Source organism: Oncorhynchus nerka, linkage group LG10 (genome assembly GCF_034236695.1).
Source record: "Oncorhynchus nerka isolate Pitt River linkage group LG10, Oner_Uvic_2.0, whole genome shotgun sequence".
Classification (NCBI taxonomy): Eukaryota; Metazoa; Chordata; class Actinopteri; order Salmoniformes; family Salmonidae; genus Oncorhynchus; species Oncorhynchus nerka.
The window spans coordinates 24,697,865-24,723,600 of NC_088405.1; the positions used below are offsets into that span (position 1 = coordinate 24,697,865).

The 25,736-nt window shown below is 42.2% G+C and overlaps 1 protein-coding gene across 1 annotated transcript in view; it reads right to left on the minus strand.

The window, feature by feature from the left end:
* Positions 1 to 25,736, minus strand: part of LOC115135047 (formin-2-like) — a 69,251-nt gene that overhangs the window by 11,560 nt on the left and 31,955 nt on the right. Inside the window, 8 exon segments of the mRNA XM_029669267.2 lie at positions 11,495 to 11,546; positions 17,837 to 17,929; positions 19,566 to 19,686; positions 20,218 to 20,277; positions 20,658 to 20,804; positions 21,171 to 21,300; positions 21,396 to 21,487; positions 25,387 to 25,448. Of these exon segments, the coding sequence (XP_029525127.2) occupies positions 11,495 to 11,546; positions 17,837 to 17,929; positions 19,566 to 19,686; positions 20,218 to 20,277; positions 20,658 to 20,804; positions 21,171 to 21,300; positions 21,396 to 21,487; positions 25,387 to 25,448 (757 nt within the window).

A 25,736-nucleotide genomic window follows, 5' to 3' on the forward strand; every position in this document is an offset into this window, starting at 1 on the left:
CACATAAAGAAAGGGAGAGAGAGACAAACACATAAAGAAAGGGAGAGAGAGACAAACACAAAGGGAGAGAGAGAGAGACAAACACATAAAGGGAGAGAGAGAGACAAACACAAAGAAAGGGAGAGAGAGAGACAAACACAAAGAAAGGGAGAGAGAGAGACAAACACATAAAGGGAGAGAGAGACAAACACATAAAGGGAGAGAGAGAGAGACAAACACATAAAGAAAGGGAGAGAGAGAGACAAACACAAAGGGAGAGAGAGAGAGACACACACATAAAGAAAGGGAGAGAGAGAGACACACACAAAGGGAGAGAGAGAGACAAACACATAAAGAAAGGGAGAGAGAGAGACAAACACAAAGAAAGGGAGAGACAAACACAAAGGGAGAGAGAGAGAGACACACACAAAGGGAGAGAGAGAGACACACACAAAGAAAGGGAGAGAGAGAGACAAACACATAAAGAAAGGGAGAGATAGAGACAAACACATAAAGAAAGGGAGAGATAGAGACAAACACAAAGAAAGGGAGAGAGAGAGACAAACACATAAAGGGAGAGAGAGAGAGACAAACACTAAAAGAAAGGGAGAGAGAGAGACAAACACATGAAGGGAGAGAGAGAGACAAACACTTAAAGAAAGGGAGAGAGAGAGACAAACACATAAAGAAAGGGAGAGAGAGAGACAAACACATAAAGAAAGGGAGAGAGAGACAAACACAAAGGGAGAGAGAGAGACAAACACATAAAGAAAGGGAGAGAGAGAGACAAACACAAAGGGAGAGAGAGAGACAAACACAAAGAAAGGGAGAGAGAGAGACAAACACATAAAGAAAGGGAGAGAGAGAGACACACACATGAAGAAAGGGAGAGAGACAAACACATAAAGAAAGGGAGAGAGAGAGACAAACACAAAGGGAGAGAGAGAGAGACAAACACTAAAAGAAAGGGAGAGATAGAGAGACAAACACAAAGAAAGGGAGAGAGAGAGAAACACATAAAGAAAGGGAGAGAGAGAGACAAACACATAAAGAAAGGGAGAGAGACAAACACAAAGGGAGAGAGAGAGAGACAAACACATAGAGAAAGGGAGAGAGAGAGACAAACACAAAGGGAGAGAGGGAGACAAACACAAAGAAAGGGAGAGAGAGAGACAAACACAAAGAAAGGGAGAGAGAGAGACAAACACATAAAGGGAGAGAGAGAGAGACAAACACATAAAGAAAGGGAGAGAGAGACAAACACATAAAGAAAGGGAGAGAGAGACAAACACAAAGGGAGAGAGAGAGAGACAAACACATAAAGGGAGAGAGAGAGACAAACACAAAGAAAGGGAGAGAGAGAGACAAACACAAAGAAAGGGAGAGAGACAGACAAACACAAAGAAAGGGAGAGAGAGAGACAAACACATAAAGGGAGAGAGAGACAAACACATAAAGGGAGAGAGAGAGACAAACACATAAAGAAAGGGAGAGAGAGAGACAAACACATAAAGGGAGAGAGAGAGAGACACACACAAAGGGAGAGAGAGAGAGACACACACAAAGAAAGGGAGAGAGAGAGACAAACACATAAAGAAAGGGAGAGATAGAGACAAACACATAAAGGGAGAGAGAGAGACAAACACAAAGAAAGGGAGAGAGAGAGACAAACACAAAGAAAGGGAGAGAGAGAGACAAACACAAAGAAAGGGAGAGAGAGAGAGACAAACACATAAAGGGAGAGAGAGACAAACACATAAAGGGAGAGAGAGAGAGACAAACACATAAAGAAAGGGAGAGAGAGAGACAAACACATAAAGGGAGAGAGAGAGACACACACATAAAGAAAGGGAGAGAGAGAGACACACACATAAAGGGAGAGAGAGACAAACACAAAGAAAGGGAGAGAGAGAGACAAACACATAAAGAAAGGGGGAGAGACAAACACATAAAGAAAGGGAGAGAGAGAGACAAACACATAAAGAAAGGGAGAGAGAGAGACAAACACAAAGAAAGGGAGAGAGAAAAACAAAGGGAGAGAGAGAGAGACACACACAAAGGGAGAGAGAGAGACACACACAAAGAAAGGGAGAGATAGAGACAAACACATAAAGGGAGAGAGAGAGACAAACACAAAGAAAGGGAGAGAGAGAGACAAACACATAAAGGGAGAGAGAGACAAACACTAAAAGAAAGGGAGAGTGAGAGACAAACACTTAAAGAAAGGGAGAGAGAGAGACAAACACATAAAGAAGGGGAGAGAGAGAGACAAACACATAAAGAAAGGGAGAGAGAGACAAACACAAAGGAGAAGAGAGACAAACACATAAAGAAAGGAGAGAGAGAGACAAACACAAAGGAGAGAGAGAGACAAACACAAAGAAAGGAGAGAGAGAGAAACACATAAAGGAGAGAGAGACAAACACATAAAGGGAGAGAGAGACAAACACAAAGAAAGGGAGAGAGAGAGAGACAAACAGATAAAGGGAGAGAGAGACAAACACTTAAAGAAAGGGAGAGAGAGAGACAAACACATAAAGAAAGGGAGAGAGAGAGACAAACACATAAAGGAGAGAGAGATAGACAAACACATAAAGAAAGGGAGAGAGAGAGACAAACACATAAAGAAAGGGAGAGAGAGAGACAAACACATAAAAGGAGAGAGACAAACACATAAAGGAGAGAGAGAGACAAACACAAAGAAAGGAGAGAGACAAACACATAAAGAAAGGGAGAGAGAGACAAACACAAAGGAGAGAGAGAGAGACAAACACACAAAGGGAGAGAGAGAGACAAACACAAAGAAAGGGAGAGAGAGAGACAAACACACAAAGAAAGGGGGAGAGAGACAAACACAAAGAAAGGGAGAGAGAGAGACAAACACATAAAGGGAGAGAGAGACAGACAAACCCATAAAGAAAGGGAGAGAGAGAGACAAACACATAAAGGGAGAGAGAGACAGACAAACACATAAAGAAAGGGAGAGAGAGAGAGACAAACACATAAAGGGAGAGAGAGACAAACACATAAAGGGAGAGAGAGACAAACACATAAAGAAAGGGAGAGAGAGAGACAAACACATAAAGGGAGAGAGAGAGAGAGACAAACACAAAGAAAGGGGGAGAGAGAGAGACAAATACATAAAGAAAGGGAGAGAGAGAGACAAACACAAAGGGAGAGAGAGAGACAAACACATAAAGAAAGGGAGAGAGAGACAAACACAAAGGGAGAGAGAGAGAGACAAACACATAAAGAAAGGGAGAGAGAGAGACAAACACAAAGGGAGAGAGAGAGACAAATACAAAGAAAGGGAGAGAGAGAGAAACACATAAAGGGAGAGAGAGACAAACACATAAAGGGAGAGAGAGAGAGACACACATAAAGGGAGAGAGAGAGAGACACACACAAAGAAAGGGAGAGAGAGAGACAAACACATAAAGAAAGGGAGAGATAGAGACAAACACATAAAGGGAGAGAGAGAGACAAACACAAAGAAAGGGAGAGAGAGAGAGACAAACACATAAAGAAAGGGAGAGAGAGACAAACACATAAAGAAAGGGAGAGAGAGACAAACACAAAGGGAGAGAGAGAGAGACAAACACATAAAGGGAGAGAGAGAGACAAACACAAAGACAGGGAGAGAGAGAGACAAACACAAAGAAAGGGAGAGAGAGAGACAAACACAAAGAAAGGGAGAGAGAGAGACAAACACATAAAGGGAGAGAGAGACAAACACATAAAGGGAGAGAGAGAGAGACAAACACATAAAGAAAGGGAGAGAGAGAGACAAACACATAAAGGGAGAGAGAGAGACACACACATAAAGAAAGGGAGAGAGAGAGACACACACATAAAGGGAGAGAGAGAGACAAACACAAAGAAAGGGAGAGAGAGAGACAAACACATAAAGAAAGGGGGAGAGACAAACACATAAAGAAAGGGAGAGAGAGAGACAAACACATAAAGAAAGGGAGAGAGAGAGACAAACACAAAGAAAGAGAGAGACAAACACAAAGGGAGAGAGAGAGAGACACACACAAAGGGAGAGAGAGAGAGACACACACAAAGAAAGGGAGAGAGAGAGACAAACACATAAAGAAAGGGAGAGATAGAGACAAACACATAAAGGGAGAGAGAGAGACAAACACAAAGAAAGGGAGAGAGAGAGACAAACACATAAAGGGAGAGAGAGAGAGACAAACACTAAAAGAAAGGGAGAGAGAGAGACAAACACATGAAGGGAGAGAGAGAGACAAACACTTAAAGAAAGGGAGAGAGAGAGACAAACACATAAAGAAAGGGAGAGAGAGAGACAAACACATAAAGAAAGGGAGAGAGAGACAAACACAAAGGGAGAGAGAGAGACAAACACATAAAGAAAGGGAGAGAGAGAGACAAACACAAAGGGAGAGAGAGACAAACACAAAGAAAGGGAGAGAGAGAGAAACACATAAAGGGAGAGAGAGACAAACACATAAAGGAGAGAGAGACAAACACAAAGAAAGGGAGAGAGAGAGAGACAAACAGATAAAGGGAGAGAGAGAGACAAACACTTAAAGAAAGGGAGAGAGAGAGACAAACACATAAAGAAAGGGAGAGAGAGAGACAAACACATAAAGGGAGAGAGAGATAGACAAACACATAAAGAAAGGAGAGAGAGAGACAAACACATAAAGAAAGGGAGAGAGAGAGACAAACACATAAAAGGAGAGAGACAAACACATAAAGGGAGAGAGAGAGACAAACACAAAGAAAGGGAGAGAGACAAACACATAAAGAAAGGGAGAGAGAGACAAACACAAAGGGAGAGAGAGAGAGACAAACACACAAAGGGAGAGAGAGAGACAAACACAAAGAAAGGGAGAGAGAGAGACAAACACACAAAGAAAGGGGGAGAGAGACAAACACAAAGAAAGGGAGAGAGAGAGACAAACACATAAAGGGAGAGAGAGACAAACACATAAAGGGAGAGAGAGACAAACACATAAAGAAAGGGAGAGAGAGAGACAAACACATAAAGGGAGAGAGAGAGAGAGAGACAAACACAAAGAAAGGGGGAGAGAGAGAGACAAATACATAAAGAAAGGGAGAGAGAGAGACAAACACATAAAGGGAGAGAGAGACAGACAAACACATAAAGAAAGGGAGAGAGAGAGAGACAAACACATAAAGGGAGAGAGAGACAAACACATAAAGGGAGAGAGAGACAAACACATAAAGAAAGGGAGAGAGAGAGACAAACACATAAAGGGAGAGAGAGAGAGAGACAAACACAAAGAAAGGGGGAGAGAGAGAGACAAATACATAAAGAAAGGGAGAGAGAGAGACAAACACAAAGGGAGAGAGAGAGACAAACACATAAAGAAAGGGAGAGAGAGACAAACACAAAGGGAGAGAGAGAGAGACAAACACATAAAGAAAGGGAGAGAGAGAGACAAACACAAAGGGAGAGAGAGAGACAAATACAAAGAAAGGGAGAGAGAGAGAAACACATAAAGGGAGAGAGAGACAAACACATAAAGGGAGAGAGAGACAAACACAAAGAAAGGGAGAGAGAGAGAGACAAACACATAAAGGGAGAGAGAGAGACAAACACTTAAAGAAAGGGAGAGAGAGAGACAAACACATAAAGAAAGGGAGAGAGAGAGACAAACACATAAAGGGAGAGAGAGATAGACAAACACATAAAGAAAGGGAGAGAGAGAGACAAACACATAAAAGGAGAGAGAGAGACAAACACATAAAGGGAGAGAGAGAGACAAACACAAAGAAAGGGAGAGAGACAAACACAAAGGGAGAGAGAGACAAACACAAAGGGAGAGAGAGAGAGACAAACACACAAAGGGAGAGAGAGAGACAAACACAAAGAAAGGGAGAGAGAGAGACAAACACACAAAGAAAGGGGGAGAGAGACAAACACAAAGAAAGGGAGAGAGAGAGACAAACACATAAAGGGAGAGAGAGACAGACAAACACATAAAGAAAGGGAGAGAGAGAGAGACAAACACATAAAGGGAGAGAGAGACAGACAAACACATAAAGAAAGGGAGAGAGAGAGAGACAAACACATAAAGGGAGAGAGACAAACATGAAGAAAGGGAGAGAGAGAGACAAACACAAAGTGAGAGAGAGAGAGAGACAAACACAAAGAAAGGGGGAGAGAGAGAGACAAATACATAAAGAAAGGGAGAGAGAGAGACAAACACATAAAGGGAGAGAGAGAGAGACAAACACATAGAGAAAGGGAGAGAGAGAGACAAACACAAAGGGAGAGAGAGAGACAAACACAAAGGGAGAGAGAGAGAGACAAACACATAAAGAAAGGGAGAGAGAGAGACAAACACAAAGGGAGAGAGAGAGACAAATACAAAGAAAGGGAGAGAGAGAGAAACACATAAAGGGAGAGAGAGACAAACACATAAAGGGAGAGAGAGACAAACACAAAGAAAGGGAGAGAGAGAGAGACAAACACATAAAGGGAGAGAGAGAGACAAACACTTAAAGAAAGGGAGAGAGAGACAAACACATAAAGAAAGGGAGAGAGAGAGACAAACACATAAAGGGAGAGAGAGATAGACAAACACATAAAGAAAGGGAGAGAGAGAGACAAACACATAAAGAAAGGGAGAGAGAGAGACAAACACATAAAAGGAGAGAGAGAGACAAACACATAAAGGGAGAGAGAGAGACAAACACAAAGAAAGGGAGAGAGACAAACACATAAAGAAAGGGAGAGAGAGACAAACACAAAGGGAGAGAGAGAGAGACAAACACACAAAGGGAGAGAGAGAGACAAACACAAAGAAAGGGGGAGAGAGACAAACACAAAGAAAGGGAGAGAGAGACAAACACATAAAGGGAGAGAGAGACAGACAAACACATAAAGAAAGGGAGAGAGAGAGAGACAAACACATAAAGGGAGAGAGAGACAGACAAACACATAAAGAAAGGGAGAGAGAGAGAGACAAACACATAAAGGGAGAGAGAGACAAACACATAAAGGGAGAGAGAGACAAACACAAAGAAAGGGAGAGAGAGAGACAAACACATAAAGGGAGAGAGAGAGAGAGAGAGAGAGAGAGAGAGAGAGAGAAACCCATGAAGTAAGGGAGAGAGAGAGACAAACACATAAAGAAAGGGAGAGAGAGAGACAAACACATAAAGGGAGAGAGAGAGAGAGACAAACACAAAGAAAGGGGGAGAGAGAGAGACAAATACATAAAGAAAGGGAGAGAGAGAGACAAACACATAAAGGGAGAGAGAGACAAACACATAAAGGGAGAGAGAGAGACAAACACAAAGAAAGGGAGAGAGAGACAAACACAAAGAAAGGGAGAGAGAGACAAACACAAAGGGAGAGAGAGAGACAAACACATAAAGGGAGAGAGAGAGACAAACACATAAAGAAAGGGAGAGAGAGAGACAAACACATAAAGAAAGGGAGAGAGAGAGACAAACACATAAAAGGAGAGAGAGAGACAAACACTTAAAGGGAGAGAGAGAGACAAACACAAAGAAAGGGAGAGAGACAAACACAAAGGGAGAGAGAGACAAACACAAAGGGAGAGAGAGAGACAAACACAAAGAAAGGGAGAGAGAGAGACAAACACACAAAGAAAGGGGGAGAGAGACAAACACAAAGAAAGGGAGAGAGAGAGACAAACACATAAAGGGAGAGAGAGACAGACAAACACATAAAGAAAGGGAGAGAGAGAGACAAACACATAAAGGGAGAGAGAGACAGACAAACACATAAAGAAAGGGAGAGAGAGAGACAAACACATAAAGGAGAGAGACAAACATAAAGAAAGGGAGAGAGAGAGACAAACACAAAGTGAGAGAGAGAGAGAGACAAACACAAAGAAAGGGGAGAGAGAGAGACAAATACATAAAGAAAGGGAGAGAGAGAGACAAACACATAAAGGGAGAGAGAGAGACAAACACATAGAGAAAGGGAGAGAGAGAGACAAACACAAAGGGAGAGAGAGACAAACACATAAAGAAAGGGAGAGAGAGACAAACACAAAGGGAGAGAGAGAGAGACAAACACATAAAGAAAGGGAGAGAGAGAGACAAACACAAAGGGAGAGAGAGAGACAAATACAAAGAAAGGGAGAGAGAGAAACACATAAAGGGAGAGAGAGACAAACACATAAAGGAGAGAGAGACAAACACAAAGAAAGGAGAGAGAGAGACAAACACATAAAGGGAGAGAGAGAGACAAACACTTAAAGAAAGGGAGAGAGAGACAAACACATAAAGAAAGGGAGAGAGAGAGACAAACACATAAAGGGAGAGAGAGATAGACAAACACATAAAGAAAGGGAGAGAGAGAGACAAACACATAAAGAAAGGGAGAGAGAGAGACAAACACATAAAGGGAGAGAGAGAGACAAACACAAAGAAAGGGAGAGAGACAAACACATAAAGAAAGGGAGAGAGAGACAAACACAAAGGGAGAGAGAGAGACAAACACACAAAGGGAGAGAGAGAGACAAACACAAAGAAAGGGAGAGAGAGAGACAAACACACAAAGAAAGGGGAGAGAGACAAACACAAAGAAAGGGAGAGAGAGAGACAAACACATAAAGGAGAGAGAGACAGACAAACACATAAAGAAAGGGAGAGAGAGAGAGACAAACACATAAAGGGAGAGAGAGACAGACAAACACATAAAGAAAGGGAGAGAGAGAGAGACAAACACATAAAGGGAGAGAGAGACAAACACATAAAGGGAGAGAGAGACAAACACAAAGAAAGGGAGAGAGAGAGACAAACACACAAAGAAAGGGGGAGAGAGACAAACACAAAGAAAGGGAGAGAGAGAGACAAACACATAAAGGGAGAGAGAGACAGACAAACACATAAAGAAAGGGAGAGAGAGAGAGACAAACACATAAAGGGAGAGAGAGACAGACAAACACATAAAGAAAGGGAGAGAGAGAGAGACAAACACATAAAGGGAGAGAGAGACAAACATAAAGAAAGGGAGAGAGAGAGACAAACACAAAGTGAGAGAGAGAGAGAGACAAACACAAAGAAAGGGGGAGAGAGAGAGACAAATACATAAAGAAAGGGAGAGAGAGAGACAAACACATAAAGGGAGAGAGAGAGAGACAAACACATAGAGAAAGGGAGAGAGAGAGACAAACACAAAGGGAGAGAGAGAGACAAACACATAAAGAAAGGGAGAGAGAGACAAACACAAAGGGAGAGAGAGAGAGACAAACACATAAAGAAAGGGAGAGAGAGAGACAAACACAAAGGGAGAGAGAGAGACAAATACAAAGAAAGGGAGAGAGAGAAACACATAAAGGGAGAGAGAGACAAACACATAAAGGGAGAGAGAGACAAACACAAAGAAAGGGAGAGAGAGAGAGACAAACACATAAAGGGAGAGAGAGAGACAAACACTTAAAGAAAGGGAGAGAGAGACAAACACATAAAGAAAGGGAGAGAGAGAGACAAACACATAAAGGGAGAGAGAGATAGACAAACACATAAAGAAAGGGAGAGAGAGAGACAAACACATAAAGAAAGGGAGAGAGAGAGACAAACACATAAAGGGAGAGAGAGAGACAAACACAAAGAAAGGGAGAGAGACAAACACATAAAGAAAGGGAGAGAGAGACAAACACAAAGGGAGAGAGAGAGACAAACACACAAAGGGAGAGAGAGAGACAAACACAAAGAAAGGGAGAGAGAGAGACAAACACACAAAGAAAGGGGGAGAGAGACAAACACAAAGAAAGGGAGAGAGAGAGACAAACACATAAAGGGAGAGAGAGACAGACAAACACATAAAGAAAGGGAGAGAGAGAGAGACAAACACATAAAGGGAGAGAGAGACAGACAAACACATAAAGAAAGGGAGAGAGAGAGAGACAAACACATAAAGGGAGAGAGAGACAAACACATAAAGGGAGAGAGAGACAAACACAAAGAAAGGGAGAGAGAGAGACAAACACATAAAGGGAGAGAGAGAGAGAGAGAGAGAGAGAGAGAAAGGGGGAGAGAGAGAGACAAATACATAAAGAAAGGGAGAGAGAGAGACAAACACATAAAGGGAGAGAGAGAGACAAACACAAAGAAAGGGAGAGAGAGACAAACACAAAGAAAGGGAGAGAGAGACAAACACAAAGGGAGAGAGAGAGACAAACACATAAAGGGAGAGAGAGAGAGACAAACACATAAAGGGAGAGAGAGACAGACACATAAAGGGAGAGAGAGAGACAAACACAAAGAAAGGGAGAGAGAGAGAGACAAACACAAAGAAAGGGAGAGAGAGACAAACACAAAGAAAGGGAGAGAGAGAGACAAACACATAAAGGGAGAGAGAGAGACAAACACAAAGAAAGGGAGAGAGAGAGACAAACACAAAGAAAGGGAGAGAGAGACAAACACAAAGGGAGAGAGAGAGAGAGACGAACACACAAAGGGAGAGAGAGAGACAAACACAAAGAAAGGGAGAGAGAGAGACAAACACAAAGAAAGGGAGAGAGAGACAAACACATAAAGGGAGAGAGAGAGACAAACACATAAAGGGAGGGAGAGAGAGACAAACACATAAAGAAAGGGAGAGAGAGACACACACATAAAGAAAGGGAGAGAGAGAGACAAACACAAAGAAAGGGAGAGAGAGACAAACACATAAAGGGAGAGAGAGACAAACACTTAAAGAAAGGGAGAGAGAGAGAGACAAACACTTAAAGAAAGGGAGAGAGAGAGACAAACACATAAAGAAAGGGAGAGAGAGAGACAAACACAAAGGGAGAGAGAGAGACAAACACAAAGGGAGAGAGAGAGAGACAAACACATAAAGAAAGGGAGAGAGAGAGACAAACACATAAAGAAAGCGAGAGAGAGAGGTAAACACATAAAGAAAGGGGGAGAGAGAGACAAACACATAAAGGGAGAGAGAGACAAACACATAAAGGGAGAGAAAGACACACAAAGAAAGGGAGAGAGAGAGACAAACACATAAAGGGAGAGAGAGAGACAAACACTTAAAGAAAGGGAGAGAGAGACAAACACATAAAGGGAGAGAGAGAGAGACAAACACTTAAAGAAAGAGTGAGAGAGAGACAAACACATAAAGAAAGGGAGAAAGAGAGAGACAAACAGGAGAGAAAGATAAATAGGTGGAAGAGAGAGCACACATGAAAGTGACAAATGCCCTGGTTTTGTGCTTGATCAATACCCGGGAGTTTGGAGGGAACACATTCCTGCCTAGTGTTAACAGAAGCCTGGAGCCAACGCTGTCTACTCTGTCTCTGCTTGGATAAACAACCCAGACACTGGATGTCTTCAGTCTATCACAGGAGCCGCAGTAAAGGCCATCTATAGGTAGAGGTACATGTTCCATGTAGCCTGGGGATCTAAACATTGATGAAGGACAGTAAAGAGTGAACTTAGCTGATAATTTTGTAAGCTGTACTTACAAAATGATCATTGTCACAATGTTATCATACTGAAGCTCTAACAGCTGAAAAAATATAATCAGGTGTATTCTTACATCTTATGAGTGTTCTCTAGTTGTGTTTCTTGTGCCTTCAGATCAGTTTTTGCTGTGAGAGAAAAAATAGTCAGAATATAGGCATAATAAGCCACTCAACAGTACAACATCATACAGTAGGCAAAGTTCAGCAGTAATGGATCATTATAGAAACATGTGGCACTCCATCCCATGAGCTACTGTAGTTACCAGTTCAGTTACTATGGACAACATGAAGATACAATGCGATGATGATAACAATGTGGCCGGTTACACATAAGCCATAAACAAGGTTCAATTATTAGTATTGATAAATACGCTACAAAAGTATGTGGACAAATTAGTGGATTCTGGATTCAAATTAGTGGATTCTGCTATTTCAGTCACACTCATTGCTGACAGGTGTATACAATTGAGCACACAGCCATGCAATCTCCATAGACAAACATTGGCAGTAGAATGACCTGTACTGAAGAGCTAGTGAGTGAGCTCAGTGACTTTCAACGTGGCAACGTCATAGGATGCCACCTTTCCAACAAGTCAGTTTGTCAAATTTCTGCCCTTCTAGAGCCGCTGGTGAACTGTAAGTGCTGTTATTGTAAAGTTGAAACGTCTAGGATCAACAACGTCTCAGCCGCGAAGTGGTAGGCCACACAAGCTCACAGAACGGAATTGCCAAATGCTGAACCATGTAGTGCATAAACATCGTCTGTCCTCAGGTGCAACACTCACTACAGAGTTCTAAACTGCCTCTGGAAGCAACATCACCACAAGAACCGTTCATTGGAAGCTTCATGGGTTTCCATAGCAAAGCAGCCACACACAAGATCACCATGAGCAATGCAAAGCGTCGGCTGGAGTGGTGTAACGCTCGCCGCCATTGGACTCTGGAGCAGTGGAAGCAGTTCTCTGGAGTGATAAATTACGCTTCACCATCTGGCAGTCCGATGGATGAATCTGAGTTTGGCGGATGCCAGGAGAACGCTACCTACCCCAATGCATAGTACCAACTGTAAAGTTTGGTGGAGGAGGAATAATGGTCTGGGCCTGTTTGTATGCTTAGTTCCAGTGAAGGGAAATCTTAACGCTACAGCATACAATGACTTTCTAGACGATTCTGTGCTTCCAACTTTGTTGCAACAGTTTGGGATAAGCCCTTTCCTGTTTCAGCATGACAATGCCCCCGTGCACGAAGGGAGGTCCGTACATAAATGTTTTGTCGGTGTAGAAGAACTTGACTGGCCTGCACAGAGCTCTGACCTCAACCCCATCGAACACCTTTGGGATGAATTGGAACACCAACTGCGAGCCAGGCCTAATTTCCCAACTTCAGTGCCCGACCTCACTAATGCTGTTGTGGCTGAATGGAAGCAATGTTCAAGCATCTAGTGGAAATCCTTCCCAGAAGAGTGGAGGTTGTTATAGCAGTTATAGCAACTCCATATTAATGCCCATGATTTTGGAAAGAGATGTTCGATGTCCACATACTTTTGTCCATTCTAGTGTAGCTTATACAATTTCTCATATAGGCAGAATGACTGGGTTTCCCCTGTATAGACAGTTTACACAGGATTTCACACATCAACATTAATAACACTTGCTGTCATTTTCAGGGTTAGTTCATGTAATTGAGTGTTGAACTGACTGCGGTGGCACCACTGACAAATGAACACCATGGTTTTCAAGGCAAGTGTTCTTTGTGTACATTTAGTATTAATGAGTTCAGGGAATTATTGTGAAATATCCTCAAACTCAGAGGAATTCTAGAAGATATCCTTAGCCTTAGGAGGATTTTTTCATAATTCTCTCTCTAATTCTCTCTTCCACCCTGTATAAACAAAGATGTTGATTCGACGTACAATTGTAAGGCAACCAGCTGCAATAGGATAGTGAGTTTGCAAAAAAAATGGTGTTAAGCAAACTCACAATTCTATCGCAGCTGGTTGCCTTACAAATGTACAACGAATCAACATCTTATAAAATTTTTTTTATGTACAGTGCAGTTCATTTTCATTGAGATATTGAGGAAGTCTGTGATACTGTAACCAAGGTGTTCTGGTGAACCAGTCTTTGTCTGAGACCTGACTTGCATTAGCTCTCTGAGAAAATGCCTATAGGCCAACGTTTTAGCTGAGTGGGCTAACACAGTCTTGTAGTATGCAGACGAGGATGTCAAAGCGAAGGTGAAAGGTACCTTAGTTGGTTTGGTGAACCACGCTTGCTCTTGGACTGACAACAGTCTTGTGGCATGCATGCGACCCAGGTTCAAACCTAGCCAATCTCATCTGCGTGTTTCTCCAGCTATATTGCTTTCACACACAATCCTATATGGTAGATAGATACCATATACGACATGTTGTTAGTAGCCTTCAAGGGCAGCTTCCAAATCCATAGCAACCTAAAACCTATAGCCTCTTCATAGCCTTCCAAGACATCCACTAAAGTAGACGGGTAGGAATCTTTCTTGGCATGGATCTTCGGCCTGTCTTTATCGAGGGAACATCAAATCACTGCGTGTAATTGAAGCCAGAGCGACATCTAAGAAACCTTGACATGTCCAATGGGACGATCACTTTTGTCCACGGCTCCCTGTACTAAATCATTCTAATACTGATCCTCTCTTCTACATCTGCTTCCTATTGCTCATCAATAACCAATCAGAAATCTGAACAGGATGGACGTCATCAGATCAATGCAACAGAATAACAATCAGCAAAGAAGTATGGAATCCATTTTAAATCCATCCAAAATGTCATACAACATGGACTGTATGTGGTGAGTTAATACAGGCCTTCTATACATATGTACACTACCGTTCAAAAGTTTGGGGTCACTTAGAAATGTCCTTCCTCTGTCCAATGTCTGTGTTCTTTTGCCCATCTTAATCTTTTATTTTTATTGGCCAGTCTGAGATGTGGCTTTTTCTTTGCAACTCAGCCTAGAAGGCCAGCATCCCGGAGTCACCTCTTCACTGTTGACGTTGAGACTGGTGTTTTGCGGGTACTGCTTAATGAAGCTGCCAGTTGACTACTTGTGAGGCATCTGTTTCTCAAACTAGACTCTCGAATCTACTTGTCCTCTTGCTCAGTTGTGCACCGGGGCCTCCCACTCCTCTTTCTATTCTGGTTAGAGCCAGTTTGTGCTGTTCCGAGAAGGGAGTAGTACACAGCGTTGAACGAGATCTTCAGTTTCTTGGCAATTTCTCGCATGGAATAGCTTTCATTTCACAGAACAAGAATAGACTGACGAGTTTCAGAAGAAAGTTATTTGTTTCTGGACATTTTGAGCCTGTAATCGAACCCACAAATATGCTCCAGATACTCAACTAGTGTAAAGAAGGCCAGTTTAATTGTTTCTTTAATCAGAAAAACAGTTTTCAGCTGTGCTAACATAATTTCAAAAGGGTTTTCTGATGATCAATTAGCCTTTTAAAATTATAAACTTGGATTAGCTAACACAACATGCAATTGGAACACAGGAGTGATAGTTGCTGATAGTGGGCCTCTGTACGCCTATGTAGATATTCCATTAAAAATCAGCCGTTTCCAGCTACAATAGTCATTTACAACGTTAACACAATGTCTACACTGTATTTCTGATCAATTTGATGTTATTTTAATGGACTTAAAAATGAGCTTTACTTTCAAAAAGAAGGACATTTCTAAGTGACCCCAAACTTTTAAACGGTAGCGTAAGTACCTGTCTAGAGGTTTAAAAATAGATTCTGGACAACACCGAATAAATCTTATCTGACATGGTATGAGTAGGCAACCCTTGTAACCAAGGCAGTAATCAGTCCCCTAAAGAGAGCACGCAGACAATATTAGTAATCTTAATATTTCCATCAGAAACAGATAATCACATGGCCAATGTTCTGTTCGGAGGCACAGAGACTCCATCAAAGGCATCGCATGCATGAGAATCTGTGAAACAAGCGGGGAAAATCGAGCTAGACCAAACAGTGCCGTTCCTACGAGTCCCCTTTCACTGTTATTCTGTGGTTAGTTTCATGGTCAGAAAATAAACAAGAGTGGTGGAAACTGTGGAGCCAGAAACTGTTTAACTCCAGGGTCTGAAATTATAGAAATAACACAAATAAGACATTGCTGTTGTTGCTTTTTTTTTGCCACAGTGGAGGCAACCAGCGAATTTAGTCTGGAGCCTTCCAAGTCACATGTCAGTGTTACACCGAACATTCCTCTCTCTGAGGACAACCTCGTCATTTGCATCAAAGGGAAAACCCAATATTTATTTCAGAGAGACGCTTTCATCCAGGCTTCCTTTAAAGTTGGACTCAAGGACAGTGAGCAACATAGCAGAAGAGCATGTGTTATAGATTACCAACTCTCATTTGAATACAACATCACTTGAGAAGGGGCCAGTGAGCTCAGAATTACAAGAAGAATGGGAACAGTTAGCTAGAAATAGCCTGCTATGTAAAACTGCCTAGAATGATATCCTACATGTTTTAATAGACATGAAAACCAAACCTAATTTTCTCTGTTATGATGAGCATAGTTCCATTCTTTTAAACAGATTTTTCTACGCTTTACCTCAGTGTTAAGTAAGTTAAAAGGACTGAGATGCAGGGGTGAAGGTACTCTTTTACAGGAGGTTGTTGAAAGGGTCTGGGAGGGAGGGTGATAAACAAACACACTGTGGTCAAATGAAAACAAACATGGTCGATCACAAAGGGAAGGCGCTAGGTGGATTCATCATCAGTGCTCGTTCCACTGCTAATTCATTATCCCTGTTTTAACTGTTCCCAGGGTAAACAGCTTCCTCCAAGTGTTTATTTGATTTCCTGATATGACAGAGGGAGGAATGGAGAGAACGAGAGAGTAAACGAGTGAGGTTGAGAGAGGAGGCTCTTCCAGAGGCCATAAAGTAAAACGAGAAAGAAAAGAGGTGAAGAATGAACAGGAGGAAGACAAGGACAAACCAGATTGCTATTACAGTTACACTATCTAACCTGTCAGGGTCCAATCCTGCCTATAGCCCACATTATGTGTTCATGTTTGGCCTGGAAGTACGTCTGCTCTTGAAATGTCTTTCAGACAGAGGTCAAAGGCTCAGCTAACAGGTGCTGCTGCAGCTCATCACAACAGGCACAAAGCTGAAACAATAGCCTTGAGTTATTCAATGCAGTCTGGTGTAAGCAAAGGTCTCCATGGAAACTGCGTTGATTCAAATAAAAATCTAATCAAACTGTATTTGTCACGTACACAGTTTATATCAGGTATAAAATGTGCAGTGAAATGCTAGCTCCCTCAACATTGCAGTACAATAATAAAATAAGTTATAAGAAGGTAATTGCATTGCAATAGCCTGATATGTATACAATATACATGTATACAGTATACAATATACAGCAAAGATTATGAGTGTGCTATGTCAATTATGACTGTATTTACAATATAAAGTGGGAAGTGACTTGGTCGTTCAGTTGAATAAATAGTATATAATAGAACAGCAGCATTGACTGTGTGTGCGTGTGTGTGTGTTTGTGTGTCTGTGTGTGTGTGTGTGTGTCTGTGTGTGCGTGTGTGTGTCTGTGTGTGCGTGCATGTGCTTGTGTGTGTCTGTGTGTGTGCTTGTATGTGTGTGAGTGTGTGTGTGTATATGTCTATGTCTATGTGCTTGTGTGTGTATGTGTGTGTGTGTGTGTGTGTGTGTGTGTGTGTGCGTGCGTGCGTGTGCTTGTGTGTGTCTGTGTGTGTGTGTGTGCTTGTGTGTGTGTCTGTGTGTAAGTGTGTGTGTGTATATGTCTATGTCTATGTGCTTGTGTGTGTATGTGTATGTGTGTGTGCGCATGTGCTTGTGTGCTTGTGTGTAAGGGTTTGATGTGCAGAGAGTCAGTGCAAATAGTCACAAGGTGCAGGTCTGAGAAGGTAGAATGATGATCTCTGCACATCTTTCTTCCAAACACTGTATATTAACCAGAGGAGCAACTGAGACATCAGTCTTGGCAGGACAGATGCAGTGCAGTCTAACCAAAGGTTAGCATGATGATCAACTGCCCATCTCTACACTCTATTCTCTAACACAGATCCAAGATGGCTTCCTCATGTCAGGTATTCTGACACTGAACATAACCCAGTGAAATATCTGAGGCATTCGCCTTCATCTTTGGGGCAGCTACACTTTAGTTGCACCAAGGATAAGGGGTATCAATGATCCGTCTCGAAGCTTGACTCTCACTACTTGAAGAACCAAAATGGCTTCCTTTGTCATTGATCAATGGTCTATTTGTCTCAGCCACAACCCAAAATGGCCTCAGTGATGGTTGAGTCATTTGTGAAGTAACTACAACTGGGGCACCTTCACTTCTTGCCTGTCTGTACTCTGTGTTCGCAAACTCACCTTGGCTCAGAAACCCCTCCATCTTCTCTTTAAAGGGTTGCAGGTGCTCTTCAGAAGAGACCTGACAGACCTTCTCTGTCTCGGCCGAGCATGCTGGAGTGGAGGAGGACAAAGAAGGAAGAAAAAGAACGAGACAGCTTGTAAAGACTATTTTTGACATTGCAGTATTACACTCTACCTGTTTGTGTAATTGGGGCTAATTACTGTACATAATGTGTATAACTGATGTGGATTGGGCAAAGGCAAACTAACCAGTAATGATGCATTCCCATTCACCCTAATACTTTTCTCCAAACAATGAGTGATACCCATGGAACCTGCAGACTCCTTAAACGTCCCTTGGCGCACCCCAGAGTCACGGTCCATCAGCGCCCATGATGAATCCAAAACTTGCCTGCCAGAGTTCTCAGAGTTAATTGGTTGACCATATGGCCCCCTCTGTGGAGCTAGCTGTTGTCCTGAGGGCCATCCAAGCCCACTGCTGTGGGATGCCTACTAATTAACCTAATCCCCAGGCAACTGTCATCGAAGCCCACATCTGTTGCAACACTCAGCTGTTCCCTCTAAAGTAAAGAGAACCTACAGTATGTGATGAAGCATTTATGTACACCATCATGGTACTCTGCCATTGGGAATGAGGACGTGAGTCAGTCTCCCAGTGGACCTTGGAAACCTGATAATCGGAAGCTTCACAAGATTGATTGCAGTGCAGTAAAAACAATAGGAGCCTTGGTTTAACAGTAAGATACATAAAACATGAAAGAGAAGAGAGGAGATTTGGGTGATTATTCTTGATTGACACATATAAAATAGATGCACTCTGTTAGCGTTAATGTTTCCCCACCTGTAGACCCCTATAATGTGCTGTAAGTGTTGAATGAGTCAGGACTGACTAATGAATATAATAAGTATTTCCCCATTCAGTCATTCATTCGGTCGCACAGGGATTTTGTTTTCAACCAATGAGCTTGGCTTTAAGTGTGTAATCTGATTTCCACACTTCATCAGGGCTTTTTGTTGGGAAAAGACTTGACAGACTTCAGCCTTAGTCAGTAATTCCCTGCAAACCTCTAAAACATTTTTGTAAGTGCTACCTGGACTTGTATTTTATGCGAAGTGACCTAGTATTTAGGTTGAACTATTATGAAAAGGATACACAGACTATATTCTGTTCTTGCTCAACTGGATGACTGTCAAACAGTATTGCTACCCACCCAGTACACTGATAGTTTTGAAGGTTTTAATTATGGGACCTTCAGATCTTATGGTTTGTAATGTGAGTATGCAGGGGGTAGCATAAATAAGGCGGCCACTCCAGGTCCTTGACCCACTCTAAGGGGCCTGAGCTGGGGCACACAGGTAGGAGAAGCCCCTTGAACCTGGCTTGTTTGGCTCTCTGTGTTGTGATTCTACAGGAGTCTGCTCCTGACTCTCCATCTGGTTTGGTGGTCTGTACGACAAACAGATGCTATCTGTTGGCCCTGTTCTGTGATCAAAACATCACTATGGCTGGGCACACTTGGAAGAATTTCCCATGATAGAGATACAGGGATGCATTTCACCTGAGTTATACTTTCATAAATCCTACACAATGGGTCATAAACATGATGTGACACCTGTCATAATCAACATTGACTCAGGTTTACTACCTGGTGTTGGTGATATACAGTCCAAGGTTTGTCAGTGGAGCTCCAAATGGAGATAATATATTTGTGGGATCCAGTCTCACCTTTGAGGTCTTTCCTTAGCTTGCGTAGATCTCTCTGAAAGTCCTCAAACTTCATCTGAGAGGCCTGGAAGAGATCCTGGGGTTCAGGGAGAGGGTAGACACAGGTCTCTCTACCTGCGTCCTGACAACATACAGACACACAGTCAAAGTCAATCATCATCAAAGACCAGAACAACCCTCTCCAGCATACATCTCAGTTAACATTGGGCTGGATGTCTCGACCATTCTTATCAGTAGTCCAAACATTCCCAGTAAGATAAGGTTGCAATGGTGGTAGTGGTTATAGTTGTCAGCTAGAGAGGAGCCATTGTAATCAAAGAATACGTTTATCCTGTCAATCAGTGTTACCAGGGAGCCATTAGGAGCCCAGAACAGTGTCGTGTAGGTTGATTTTGGCAACATACTCTCGCCTGAGTTCATCTCATCTGGCTAACCTAATTATTTACAATAGGCCCCCTTTGGATCCTGTGCCAGCTAACGTGCTACAGGTCGAGTTGAACTGAGAAAAGGAAAGGAAAATAAATAATTTGATTAAAAAAATAAGCCACGCTATCCTCTGGCGAGAGGGAAGATGAAAAGGGCTCTGGAAAGATATCCCAGCAAATCAGAGTAAATCAGAAAGTGATTCAAATAAACAGGAACTAGAACATACCTCATCAAAGTGCCTCAGATAGTAAGCAACGATGAATGACAAAAGACTCTGAGAGTTATCCTGAAAGAGAGACAGTTGAAAAGATCCAAATAAATAAACTGTAAATCCTTTTTGTCATTAATCTAATCATTTTAGAGCAGAATGTTCTAATTTGTATGGAGAAAACATCTAAAGAGGACTTAGAAGCAATGCATCAAACACAAGGAAACCTCTGCTGGGGAGAGTGTCATAACTTAACGCTGGTAACTTGTCTTATATTCTTTATGGGCACCTCTCTGCGATTCCAATACTGAAAACACTGACCACTATGTTCTTACAAGACAGCACTGGCGGTACACCAAACATCTAACAAGCAGTCAGTCACTCACTCATTTGGGGACAAAGACATTCCCTAAGCACCGTAATAATGCAGTTACGGTCAGAGCTTAACATACACTCACACTGCTCTTGACGTCCTTGAGTTTGGGCAGGATGTCCAGAGTGAAGCCATCAGCCTGCCCGCGCGATCGGTTCCCTCCGTTCATGAAGTTCCCAAAAGCTAAGACAAGACCTAGCACCTGCATCACACACTGACCTCTCTGCAGAGTCTGATACGCAGCATGGGGAAAGATAGAGACAAGGAGTTGAGGAAGGGGTGGAGAAGGGACGAGAAGGAGAAAGGGAAATATATAAGAGAGAGGTAGAGAAGTGGGAAGCAAAGTGACAAGAAGAAGAACAAAGAAAAGAGGATAGAGAAACAGAAGATCGAGGAGGGGAAATAGACAAACTGAAGAAGAGCAAGAGATAGTTCAGTTCAGTGCATCTGGTATCTAGGAGGCATACTGTATATTATCCCTCGCCAGAGATTCTGGCTTCCATTCCTTATGTACTGAACACTCTCCATGCATGGCTGTACATTACATTGTCCGCTAACACCACAGGCTGTTTTCAGACAGAATGTAGAGGAGACTCACCGTACACACTCTCTGAAGGATTTCAACTTTCCGGAGGATGGAGGAGATACATTCATCAAAGGTTGATTGAAAGAGGATACAAAACACCCTTCCTGAGAAATTGGGGATTTGGGACAGCTGGAAGAGAAACCTTAGGGAAGAGGAAAGTACAAGAACAAGATGATAGGGATAAAAGGCAGACATCATTTTGAAATGGTGATTTTCTTGGCCTACATTTGCTCTCACTGTTCAGGCTTGTCCAATGGCTTTGCGTCGTCTTTATCTTTGGATGACTTGATGTGCTTCTCAATCTTCTCCATCTCATCTTGCTGGGCTCTCTGAAATAGGTAAAGAGAGTGATATTTGGTAACTGTAAGTGAAACACAAAAGTGTACCTTGTGCTTGAGATATACCGTACATGCACACATACCCTGTTCTTGCACATAGAAGGGAACTGAATGTGGTCAAATACACCCTTTGTAGATACTTTATGAACACTATAGTATGGTTTCGATTTATGAGATATTTTCACATTCTCCGACACAAAACCACAGTTTAGTACAAGGTGATCGAATAAAAATAAACCAGGCCAGAGATGGCATATCATTTAACAAAAGCAAGAAGACAATAGAGGTTGACAGGCCTGATGCAAAATGGCAAAACCATAAAACGGCCGACACAGAGAAATGTAAACTCTTTAAGTCTCTCATGACTTCAGGCTTGTCTGAGGAAGCAGGTTAGGGGAGCTGACGTTGACTCCAGTCTGGCCCAGGAATAACTCAGCAGCAGCAGATCAAACACAGGGCAAATTAGTATTCAACACACTCTGCCTTGGGTCTGCCAGGGTAAGCTCTGGTTCTGGTTAACGATATGTTTTAAAGTGTAAATACATTTAACATGAAACAGGTCCTTTTTTAACTTCTGGGTGTACCAACGTGAGGAGTAATTTGTGGACAAGACGATATGATGGTCAGATCTATGAATTGGTACATTTCTCTTTGGCTGTGATAGTATGAGAGAAAGTTGCATGCAACATTCCAGAGAAAGGCAACTGCTGTGTGACCAATCCTTTATTTCTGGTCAACTGTGTTTTTCTAAACCTCCCATGTATGGCATTAAACTTCAAGTCAAGATTGTTTCCTGATGACCGAGAACCTAGCCTGAGGTGCTATTATCGTATTGACCCATGTCACTGTCACCAATCCTGTGTTTTTCATACAAGGTGACAGTGTTGTTATAATGTTCCTCAACCCCGGCAGTCTCAGCCTCTGAGTAGATGTCATGAGCGCAAGTGTTGGGGTTTGTCATGCTGATGCTTATCACGTGCACAGTAATGTGGTGTTGGGAGGGGTTCCCTGTCAGATGATTATGACTCCTGATATTTGTGGGGAGGGGTACCTCACAGTGACCTCTTCCTTCCTGTGGGATTGTGTTGTGAGAGCAGTAGTGGTTATATTTTCAGAGCCCACAGACAGGGTGACTCCACGTCTTACTGTGAAGTGAGGAGTGACCTTCTCCAAGGCTCTGTGTTTGTGAGTGTGTTCTAGAACTGTGAGGGTGTAACCATTAGAACCCCTTATTCCGAAGTCAGGGTGGCTACACTGCCAACTGTGGTTAGGGGTTGGAGACTGGGAGACAGGATGGAGTTGCAATACAAAAGAGAAACAATTTGGCTCCTCAATTTGACTCCTGGGTTGAGCAGACCCTCTGTTATTAAGGTCGATGTCCACGCCCCCGCGGAAATCTAATTAGCGTAATTAAAAAATACCCATAAAATCTGCCAGTTTAAGCTACAGATATTGCAGTCTCAATCCACCACATCTGCCGATGTAACACTTCCGCATCTGCGGTGAGAGGTGACAGAGCTAGGGCGGTGTTTGAATGACCATGAGACATCCCGAAAATCGCTCTTCTCACAGAATCGTTTGTAGCTACCGAACGGTTTGGCTTACAAACTATTAAGACCCCTCTATGGAAAGATGAGACTCTCAAGAACACAATGGTGTTCTCCAACCCACACAAGCGTCTTGGGACTCGTCTGAAATCGGTACAGTTGATCTGTCAACTTCTGTCTGTAGCATCTGAACAGTTTGGGCTACACACTAATAAGATCAGTCTGTGTAAAGGTACCAGTTGAAAAAATGTATGGAAGTATATATGGAGACCGTTTAGTGACAAAAATAAGGGGTTAAATATTTATAAATGTTTCCTGATCTTACTTAGCCCCCCCCAAAACAAATCTAAAGAAAGTTTGTTCTGAAGTGTCTATCCTATACCTGAGAGTTATGTCTGTTGTTCCATGTAGTGAATCTGTTATTAAATGCGTTTGTATGGGCTAATAGCAGTAAGGCCAATTAACAATGTTCATCAAATCATTTTTGAATATATTTTTTGGATTCTTCAAGTGGTCTTAAAATTCTAAATGAAATAGGAAAATGATCCTTGGTATGACCTTGTTAAAACAATTCCATATAGCTTAGTAGTACTTCCCCCCCAACTCCGGTTTAGACAGAACTTAGACTCTTATGGGTTATGACACATTTCCTCAAAACTACACCATGTCTTAAGCCACAGTCATTTTCAATATTATTAATGTGGCTCTAGAAGTCAAAGGACGGGCCTCTTGTGTTGCCCAGCCAAAAGCTTCTCAGGAATGTCATAGTATCTTAAACCTGTATCAAGGTTGAAATTGAAAAAACATGTTCCTTTTCATGCTTCTCTCTTTGTTGACATAACGATCCAAATGTTCAGCTAAAATAGACAGGTTAAACCACAGGAGGTTAGGGGAACTTTAATTGGGGAGGACGAGCTCGTGGTAATCAGTGGAACGGTATCAAATACATCAAATACATGGTTTCCATGTGTTTGATGCCATTCCATTGGCTCCGTTCCGGCCATTATTATGAGCCATCCACTGGCCGGTTACAGTCTTGCAGTGCTAATGATGTGGCTATTGTAATTAAATAACAACACACTTTATTACATTATCCCATTGTACTTTAATAAAACAGTGCCTATTATACCAGTGTAGAGAAATACATTAAAATCCAATAGAGATAATATGTATGATTATATGATAATGCATGTCTTACAAGAGAGGAGCCAACTTCTTTAAATGACAATAGATGTTTCCTAGAGAAAAGTCTATCCCCTTCCAGCATACATACAGTACACAGGGCTGACTCTGTGGCCAAACACCACACATACCAATAGGGATTGTGGCTTCCATGTTTGTTTTGGTATTTAAAACACATTTCCTTTAGTTGGCCTTTCAAGTGGACCAGATGGAACATGAACTCCAGATACAGAGGCATGTTCAGAGCAGACGCTGTGGAACTGACATCCACAGCAAAATCATTCAACTATTCTGGAAACACTATAAAGACTTAGGTAATGACTAAAGATTCAAAGACTGTTTATGAAAAGCCTGCCTTCCCACATGTTCCAAGGAAGGTGCACATAATTGATGGGAATTGTAGTTTTTGTTTAGTAGTCAAAATAAAACAAAATGAATAACCGTTGACTGATTTACAACTAGTTGCTAATACTGTGGCTTGACTACATTAGTACTGTAGCTTTCTGTAACTATATGACATGAAACTTAAACAACGATGGTTTCGTTGTAAACCACTACATTTGGAGTCTAAAAGCTTCAAATCTAGATGATATTGTTGTTCAACAACCTCTACATGGAACTTGTGTGAGTTGGTGAATCTTACATGACTTGTGGTAATGTAGACACGTTTGCCTGTCCATTGATTAACCTTTCATATTCCACATGCCCTGTGTTTCTCAACATTTTTGATACCAGGGACAGGCAAGCCATGGTCCCTCCTCTGTCAGGGACCGGCAAGCCATTGTCCCTCCTCTGTCAGGGACCGGCAAGCCATGGTCCCTCCTCTGTCAGGGACCGGCAAGCCATTGTCCCTCCTCTGTGAGGGACCGGCAAGCCATTGTCCCTCCTCTGTCAGGGACCGGCAAGCCATTGTCCCTCCTCTGTCAGGGACCGGCAAGTTATGTTTTTTCACTGTAGTGCTGACTAAATTAGTGTCAGTTAACCAGCTCAGGGACCAGCAGCCAGCAAAATCCTCAGGACCGCTACAGGTCCACGGACCGGAGGTTGAGAAACACTGCCCAAAACATGTTTGTTTTTTCCTTCAGTGACAGTTTGTGTCATCAAACGTTTACCAATGAAAAAGCGTAGTGTATAATCATTAATATATTTCAAACAACTTACATTGTCATACAGGGATTGCAAGGTCTCAAGGTCCACCACAGTGTTGTCCATGTTCAGAATGGCTTGAAAGGAAGGAAAAGAATTTGTAGCATTTAATGATAATATCTGCCGAGTTCCTATTTGATAAAAGATTTTGGTCCCATCTTACAAAGAAATCTTAACCAGTCATGACAAGAACAACAACAGCATGTGTTCAGCCTTGGCAGATCTGCCAATACACTCATACAGTACATTTAGCCCCCCGACTGAGTTATCATTAATTTCGGACTAAAAGATAACTAATGTCAAGATATCTAGACTGATTACAGTCCCATTTCCCTACTAAATTAATTTGATCCATGAGAAATATG